The sequence below is a fragment of the Chanodichthys erythropterus genome, chromosome 18, assembly GCF_024489055.1.
Source record: "Chanodichthys erythropterus isolate Z2021 chromosome 18, ASM2448905v1, whole genome shotgun sequence".
In the NCBI taxonomy this organism is placed as follows: Eukaryota; Metazoa; Chordata; class Actinopteri; order Cypriniformes; family Xenocyprididae; genus Chanodichthys; species Chanodichthys erythropterus.
In genome coordinates this window covers 16,149,698-16,159,354 of record NC_090238.1, presented here as the reverse complement: position 1 = coordinate 16,159,354, position 9,657 = coordinate 16,149,698, and the positions used below count along the sequence as shown (strand labels likewise).

At 36.0% G+C, this 9,657-nt stretch overlaps 1 protein-coding gene across 1 annotated transcript; it reads left to right on the top strand.

Moving 5' to 3' along the window:
• The first annotated feature begins 385 nt into the window (after positions 1-385).
• Positions 386-8,370, top strand: gpn1 (GPN-loop GTPase 1). Its single transcript, XM_067367389.1, has 14 exons — positions 386-570; positions 782-875; positions 2,360-2,399; positions 3,115-3,181; positions 3,281-3,318; positions 3,404-3,482; positions 3,564-3,658; positions 4,059-4,104; positions 4,549-4,695; positions 5,878-5,960; positions 6,920-6,959; positions 7,191-7,281; positions 7,443-7,547; positions 7,643-8,370. Exons 1-14 carry the CDS (start codon positions 388-390, stop codon positions 7,732-7,734), a joined length of 1,200 nt encoding a protein of 399 aa, XP_067223490.1. The 5' UTR covers positions 386-387; the 3' UTR covers positions 7,735-8,370.
• Positions 8,371-9,657: the final 1,287 nt, after the last annotated feature.

Genomic DNA, 9,657 nt, shown 5'->3' with positions numbered 1-9,657 from the left:
TCTAATGAATATTCTGATAATTTATATGGTTAATTGTTATGCAAATAATACAAAAATGATAATAATGATTAATACTAATTATGATAATTATTATAATTAAGTAATTTAAATAATAATAATATCACTTATTTATGTTTTGTTTGTTTTTTTAGAATGAAATATGATCCAGATTCGATATATATATACTTTTTTTCCCTTTTTTTTCAAATAACTATTTTAATGTCTCCGTCACTAATCCTATTCTCAGTCAGTAACATTTTATAAAAATAAAAACAAATAGTATGGACTCTGCAGTCATCTAGTGGTCATACGTAATAATGACAGGGTGTTTTTCGTCATTTTACGCCAGTAGACATTACTTTACGGTAAGTGTCCAGTAGTAGCAGCATGGCGACTGCAGCAGACAGCGGAGATGGAGCTTCATATGAAAGTGATGATAAATGTAAAGAAGTTCGAGATGATAAAACAGCACCGAGCCAGAGTTCATCTAACCAACAGAATACAGAACAGAAACCGGTGTGTCTCATAGTTCTAGGCATGGCAGGGTCCGGAAAAACAACTTTTGTGCAGGTAAGAATGAGTGACTAACACATCAGTATGATTAAGTAAATTATATAATTATGTAACATCTACTTGGTTATATTAAGATTCTTTCAGTGTCATATGTGAGAATTCTGAAACCAAATAATGACTGCTTATAAAGAAATCCAGTAAACATTAACTTGAATCAAGATGGATATTAATATGTATTAATATCTCTCTCTATATATTGTTGTATCAGAGGCTCACAGCTTACCTGCACTCCAAGAAAACTCCTCCATATGTCATCAATCTCGATCCTGCAGTTCATGAGGTCCCTTTTCCAGCCAACATTGGTTTGTCACTGTATCCCCTATTCCATTAAAACGGTGCTGGTTCTCGTACCGGAGCAGGTGCCGCGGAAACTGACCCGCGTTTCCACCGGCTTGAGAACCGAACGATGACATGAATGGCGGACGTTGTTTACGAGTTTAAAAACAAATGTAAAAATCCAAACTAATTTAATTAATAATTTTAATGATCTCACAACTGGCTTTTGTCATTTTACACATAATATTTTGTTTACTTAGCACTATGAGAATAAAATGGTATAAAAATTAACAATATAAGAGAAGCTTGATTTTAAAACCTACTTGAATATTGATATTGGTGAGTCACGTGTAATTGGAGTTAATGAATCTTAAAGGGTTAGTTCACCCAAAAATGAAAATTATGTCATTAATTACTCACCCTCATGTCATTCCACACCCGTAAGACCTTCATTCATCTTACGAACACAGTTTAAGATATTTTAGATTTAGTCCGAGAGCTTTCTGTCCCTCCATTAAAATGTATGTACGGTGTACTGTCCATGTCCAGAAGAGTTAGAATTTGTTGAAGCATTGAAAATACATTTTGGTCCAAAAATAACAAAAACTACGACTTTATTTAGCATTGTTTTCTCTTCCGGGTCTGTTGTCAATCCGCGTTCACGACTCCGCAATGACGCTGCTGACGTGTTATCCGGTGCACCCGAGCTTCATCTAAGGATTTCGACACAGAGGAAGACTTGATTTTTTGCTCAGCCATATTTATTTGAACCCGAATACACGGACGAAGAACTAAAAGCGATGGAAGAAGCTCCTACACAGCAGCAACCGCTGTCACAGGCAGCGTCACTGCGGAGTCGTGAACGCGGATTGACAACAGACCCGGAAGAGAAGACAATGCTGAATAAAGTCGTAGTTTTTGTTATTTTTGGACCAAATTGTATTTTCAGTGCTTCAAAAACTTCTAACTAACCCACTGATGTCACATGGACTACTTTGGTGATGTTTTTATTACCTTTCTGGACATGGACAGTCTACCGTACAAACATTTTCAATGGAGGGACAGAAAGCTCTCAGACTAAATCTAAAATATCTTAAACTGTGTTCTGAAGATGAACGGAGGTCTTACGGGTTTGGAACGACATGAGTCATTAATGACATAATTTTCATTTTTGGGTGAACTAACACTTTAAAGGTTTTGAGAACTTATTTAACATCCAAAGTAATTTGATTCAGTGCCTTTTTGCTTGCACAAGCTGTTTTTGATTTAACTTTCAGAAGTTATTCAGATTTATACAACATTTAGTTCCAGATTTGCACACCAAATTCCAGATCGGCACTGGAACCAGCACCGTGTGAAGCAGTAAAATTTCACTCCGGGTTATTTTACTGATCAAAACACTGGCTGCTTTTGTTATGGATAAATATTCATGATCGGATAGCATCTTATCAATTACATTAATGTCAAAGATTAAGTCTGATTGTTTTTTTTTGTTGTTTTTTTCTTACAGATATCAGAGACACTGTCAATTACAAGGAAGTCATGAAACAGTATCCTTTCAGTGTGAAATGATGTCTTTTGCTGTGTATCATAATTATAGTGCATATTTTCACCAGGCATGGACTGTTATTTGGGTGGTTTCACGAAACCTTTAAACCTCAGGATAGACACAACAGATTCAAACTTGTTCACAGCCCCATACTCATGGAAAACTTGAAATATCAGGGACTTGTAAGGTTATGATTTCCAGGCCTGGAAAAAAAAATCTTAAAAAATAAATAAATCATGATTTATTTTTTTTTGTATACAATGCAGTTATACTATATTTTATTTTAGCTAGACATTGCTCTTAAAGGGATAGTTTACCCCAAAAAATTAAATTCTGTCCTCATTTACTCACCCTAAAGTTGTTCCAAACCTGTATGAATTTCTTCTGTTGAACACAAAAGAAGATATTTTGAAGAATATGGGTAACCAAACAGTCTATGGGCCCCACTGACTTCCATAGTATGGAGAAAAAAAATAATAATTGAAGTTAATGGGGCTCATTGACGTTTTGGTTACCCATATTCTTCAAAATATTTTTTGTTTTCAGCAAAATAAAGAAATTCATACAGGTTTGGAGCAACATGTGGGTGAGTAAATGATGATGATTTTCATTTTTGGGTGAACTATCCCTTTAATCAGTGTATTCTCGGTGAATCACAAATTACTCGAAAAATCATGATAATATAAATAAGTGGATTGTCTTTGACTCTAATGCAGATATGGTTTAGGTCCAAATGGAGGAATTGTCACATCTCTGAATCTGTTTGCAACACGATTTGATCAGGTTGAACTGCATTTGAAGGATCCAATAGATGTCACTGTTTTACACTTTAACATCCACCTACTTCTGTTCTAATTTACCATTTCTGTGTGCCTCTTTTAGGTCATGAAGTTTATTGAGAAAAAGCAAAGTAATCACCAGTAAGTCTGTGTTCAGTACTCTAGGTGTGATGATATCTATTTTTTCTCAGTGCTACTATCTCATGTATGATTTTTTTGTGTGCAGGCATGTTTTGATTGACACTCCTGGACAAATAGAGGTGTTCACATGGTCGGCATCTGGAACTATTATAACTGAAGCTCTGGTACTTCACTGTCTTTCATGCTTAGTCATGATATTGTTACTGTGGGTTTCCTTGAATATAAACACAAGGTTTCTTTTCTAGGCCTCTTCTTTTCCCTGTGTGGTCATTTATGTGATGGACACGTCTCGGAGTGTGAATCCGGTCACCTTCATGTCCAACATGTTGTACGCCTGCAGGTCAGCAGCTCAGACTTATTTGATATATCTTGGTTGTTTCCGGCACTGAATAAAAAGTGTAAAAAGTAATTGAGAGTTTATATCTCACTGTTCTTTTATTTTCCCCTTGTAATTGCGAGTTGAATTTTTTGGGGGAATAAAAGATCTAAATTGTGAGATAAAAAGTCTCAATTACCTTTTTATTTTTTTATTTCGTGGCAGAAACAAGCTTCCATAAATATTTCTGAGATTTTAAACTGCACAAAATGAATGTAGTGTAAAGCAGAATAGTTCAGAGCGCACAGTGTACTTGCTGAGTTCTCAGTGTTATATTCACACTGTATTATGCTGTGTTAACAACATCATGAAAGTGATGTCATGATTTCAATAGATCTTCGCAAAATGTCTTGTTTTCCTCCAGCATTCTCTACAAGACCAAGCTACCATTCATAGTCGCCATGAACAAGGTAAGAAAATGCCGTCATCCTAATCTTTAGTGGTCAATTGTTTTTTTTTTTTTATCGGCAAATACTGATTTCTACTAGGATGACAATTGTATGATGCATGCAAGCAAATTTGATGTATGCAGTATTTCTTAAATAAAATTATTTTATTTATATTAATTAAAAAATAAAATAAATATACATGTTCAATATTGATTTATTATGTAAATAATAAATTCATTCATATTTATTAATATTTGTTATTTACATTTAAATATATATTTATTAATTATACTATTTATATTAATAAATACATTTAATATGAATAAAATTACTGTTCAAAAAATGATTATTAGTGGATAAACAATCTCATCTATCAGCATGTTTTTTGCTGATCAGATTATTTGTTTTAAATAGAACAAACCAGTGCAAGTGTTTTTTTTTTGTTTGTTTGTTTCTTTTCTTCAGACTGACATCATAGATCACAGTTTTGCAGTGGAGTGGATGCAGGACTTCGAGGTGTTCCAGGACGCTTTGAATCAGGAGACGTCTTATGTTAGTAACCTGACCCGCTCTATGAGTCTTGTCCTGGATGAGTTCTACACCAACCTGAGGGTGAGTCAAAGCTCCGGTCCAGTTAAACCGCATTACTATAAGTTCCGGATGGATGGTTGATAGATGGTTGCTTAATGACCCAAGCCAAAAAGTCCTCCCTTAAAGGGTTAGTTCACCCTAAAATTCTGTCATTTATTACTTACCCTCATGCTGTTTCACACCCGTAAGACCTTCGTTAATCTTCAGAACACAAATTAAGGTATTTTAGTTGAATTGCAATGGCTCTGTGAGGCCTCCATAGGGAGCAATGACACTTCCTCTCTCAAGATCCATAAAGGTACTAAAAACATATTTAAATCAGTTCATGTGAGTACAGTGGTTCAATATTATTATAAAGTGATGAGAATATTTTTGGTGCACCAAAAAACAAAAACAAAATAACGACTTGTATAGTGATGGCCGATTTCAAAACACTGCTTCAGGAAGCTTCGGAGCATAAACGAATCAGTGTGTCTATCAGTGCATATCTTATAATTTACAGTGAAATGCTGTAAGCTTAGAATTCCCTGTGACACTTCATATTTGATAGTTTTATTAGATAATTTTAATGATTTTTTTCTCTTTTTGTACATTAGGGTTCGTTACATCTTATGTTGATAAATTGTTTATTGCATTATGTTATGTGTCATTTGTGTTACCATGATTTGTATTTGTATGCACCAGAGTGCAACTTCGCGTGCAACTTAGTATTAACCTCAGCTTGTGGAAAAGCTCTTTATGATGGACTTTGATTCATCATGTGTCTCTCTTTACTACCAGTGCTATTTTGGTGGTTGTCAGTAAATGTTAAGGTACAAAACAGATTTTAGCAGCAGAATGGCCTTTCTAATTCAGCAGAAAAGAATGTTGCATTTACCAATTTAATTTTTTCCAAATTTGAACATTTTCAGGTTGTTCTGTAAATATGTTTACATGTATTTTTACAGAATTATTCTGCTAACTACAGCTGCCAGTTTGTTTTTGTTTTGTTTTTTCTGTAAAAATGATAATGCTATTAGTGATGCTTACCTTGGCTAGAACCATCGATTTTATAAAAAAAAAAAGCAAGACATGAACACAGATTTATGGCTCTCTCAGTGTCTGGAATGTATTGTTGGGCTTTAAGGTCACAGTTGCAAATGCAGTCATTCTTTTGTGACTTAGTTTTTTTCCTCTCAGTCTAATGCTAATTCTGTCCTGTAGGTCGTCGGTGTGTCTGCAGTCACCGGTTCTGGGCTTGATGAACTGTTCGTACAGGTTGCAGATGCTGCTAAAGAGTATGAAACGTATGTATCCCAACACTGTATAACTATGAAATTCAAACTTAAGTTGAGACTGTAGAACCTCAATGACTTTAGTTTGTCTACCAGTGCTGTTGTTAAAAACTAAAAATTGTTTAAATCTATTAAAATCTATCATCGAATTTGTCTGTGATTACATGAAGAAATGGATGAAACTGAGAAAAAAACAAATCCAGGAGAACTGTGGCCATGTCTCCAAGAGATTTTAATAAACCTGCCTCCAAAGCTACCTGAAAAATGATGCCCAAGTGTACCTGGACAAGAGCTGTTTTAAATGCAAAGGGTGGTCAAACAAAATATTGTTTTGATTTAGTTAATATAAGTTGGTTGTTAAATAAAATCTATTTATAACAGTATTTTTTAAAAACATTCTCACTTTACAGCATTTTTACACAAGTGCCTAAAACTCTTCACAGTACTGTATCTTTGCAGGCAGGTTTCTTCAAGCATCTTAGAGACACAGCCATAGTTCTTGTGGATTTAGTTTGTCTCAGTTTCATCTGTTTCTTCAGATGGACTCTGATGGTGAGATCAGATCACTGTGTGGAGCACCGGCTGTTCTCAGACTCCTTGTGTATTCAAAAATCTCACTGGATTATTACAATTAATGGCAAAATGAATGTTTGGAAATGTGAACGGATATATCCTATTGACACACTACAGCAAAAGATATAAATAACTTGCTTAAAACCATTTTGGGGGGTGAAAATACTGACTTGCCTAAGACTTTTGCACAGTGCTGTACATTTTAATAGCAAAAAAATAATTTTGTGTCAGAGATGGAGAAAATAAAGTGATTGAAGTCGCTGTGCAGCTTTTCAGTATTAGAAGGGATTCAATCAGGGAATTATAATCTATATGTTGTTTAGGACAATATAGATATATGTTGAAAGATAAATGAATGCTGTACTGCAAACAGTTGATGTATTTTACTGTCTTTACAGCGAGTATCGCCCTGAATATGAACGACTGCACAGAGAGCTGGTGAGTAATCGCTGATGTGGGCTGATGTACTAGTCATGAATCAACTGGCCATGTCTTGCAAAGATCCTTCCATCACTGATTAATCTATATTTATTTTTTGCTTCATTTATTTATATATATATATATTTCTTCATTTGAAAGGCAAATAAATATTGGACTGGCATGTCCCCTTTTCATTCCATGAGAAAAGGTCAAGTCTGACTGTTACTAATTCTTACATCTCATACTCAGGCTGAAGCTCAGAGTCAGAAACAACAGGAGCAGTTGGAACGCCTTCGGAAAGACATGGGAGCAGTTCCCATGGAAACTGCAGTTCCTACCGGTACATTCATTCAGAACGGTCACGTCTCTGTTCATTCAAAAAAAGAAATTTGGAAGTCATTAATTAACTTTGAACTCTTCACATATAACGAAAGTTCCAAATAAATTTGTTTAAAAAAATATGTATGTGCCTTGTATACATCTGGTTATTTTATTCTTTAGAAGCCCAGGATTTTGGTGGGCCTAGTAACCTGATCTTTAATCGCGGCAACCCAGATGAAGCTGAGGAAGACATAGACAGTGATACTGATGACATCGATCACACGGGTGAGAAGGATCCTTCAAATGGCCTTTAAAGAACTATAATCTGTAACACCCTTGTTTATAATGCACTTCTTATTCCCCATTGATTCTTTTAACAGTCACAGAAGAAAGTAAAGAGGCCGGTGCTTTCGGGAACTTTCTGAAGGAGAGAAGAGAAGTAGTGCAGGTGCGCAACAGGAAGTCAGAGTGAGGGCAGGAAATGGTCATCATGTATGTATACCGTTCGGTCATACATTTGAGTTTGACCCTTGAACTCTGACGTATCCACTGTCTTTACTTTGGAAGACTCCAAAATAGATTTTGGTGGCTAATATGGACTGTTTTCAATGAATCTGCAGCTGCTTTAGCTGCCTGCAATCCTGCTCTGAGATTTCAGAATTGCAAATGAGTAAATTTGTATTAGAATGTAAAAACAGTTGCATCATGCACGGGTCAAGAACTGCATTAGTTCAAATCCAAGCATCAGCATATTTTGGAGTTGGATATCTTGTGTCTCCACTGAGCATGTCATTGCACACAGAAAATAATGTGTGGTTTTTCTTTTGCATAATATATTTATGTACATTCTACAATTCTACAAAGTCTATTAATAAAAACTAGTTTTCCTAACAACCTGGAACAGAAGCCAAAATCTGCAGTTTCTCTTTTAAGTAATGGACTCTTATACCTATGAAGTTTGTGTTTCTGTTATGGTAAATAAAATATTTTTATACATACAGTATACAAAATCTGCCTTGCTGGAATCTTTCTACTTTGTCTTTTCATAATGCTGTTTAAAGAAGCGTACAGCGTGTTCGTATTGAATGGAGCTAAGCGTGTGCTGAGATGGAAGGTGGGCAGTAGTGGTTTTGCAGCCATATGGATCCCTCATCCAGTGGGTGTAGTGAGACTGTGGGATTCAAAATCACGCCTTCAGCCCCTCTGTTTCATGAATTATGTGTTTTTGTAGACCTTCAGATGTGTGAAATACCACTCAGCAAGACCTTCAGCTTTTAATTTCTTTAAATGTGAGTATTGGAGAGATAATAGAGATTCTCCTTTCGAGGAAACGACTCAAACATTTATTTCCTGTCCTTCATTCACAGTATAAGTGCTTGAATGACTGGTATTTATTAATTTTCATACTGAAATTGCATGTATCTTGATTATATCTAAATGCATTTATGCTTGTGTGGAATTTGATGGGTGGGTGGATGGATGGATGGATGGATGGATGGATGGATGGATGGATGGATGGATGGATGGATGGATGGATGGATGGATGGATAGATAGATGGATGAATAGGTAAAGTTGGATGGATAGATAGGTGGGTGGGGTGGAATGGATGGATAGTTGAGTGGGTGGATGATGGGTGGGTTGGATGATTTGGGTTGATGGTTGAATGTGGAGTATGGATGGATGGATGGATGGATGGATGATGGTTGAATGTGTGGAGTTTGGATGGGTGGGTAGGTGGATGGGTTGACGGTTGAAAGTGTGGAGATGGATGGATGGATGGGTTGATGGTTGAATGTGTGGAGATGGATGGGTGGATGGATGTATGGGTGGGTGGATGGGTGGGTTGATGGTTGAATGTGTGGAGTTTGGATGGGTGGGTAGGTGGATGGGTTGATGGTTGAAAGTGTGGAGATGGATGGATGGATGGGTTGATGGTTGAATGTGTGGAGATGGGTGGGAGGATGGAATGATGGAATGATGGATGTGTGGGTGGATCGATCACTATACAGACTCTATATGCACCGAATCCAAAATTGGTGTTTGCTCACATTGGTTTACATTTTCATGACATCAAAGTTTATGTGCAATTCAAATACATAAAAATCACATTTAGGACAAAATATTTTTTGAAGATGGATGGATAAATGACTGGCTAAATGAATGGATGTATGGATGTACATTTTAATTGCATCCAAGTCCTGCAGACTCTAACTTTAGTCTGTAAGTTTCTAGAATAAGAGTAGTCGTGAACAGATGCATGCTGTGTGGGTGACTCATCACATTCTGAAGCGTGTAGGTTGTGTGGCAAACTTAAGCAATGGCAGATGCCTTTGAATTTTCACAGAGCATGAGTCACTATGTGGTTGAGCTTACGAGCGCTCCATCTTAACACCC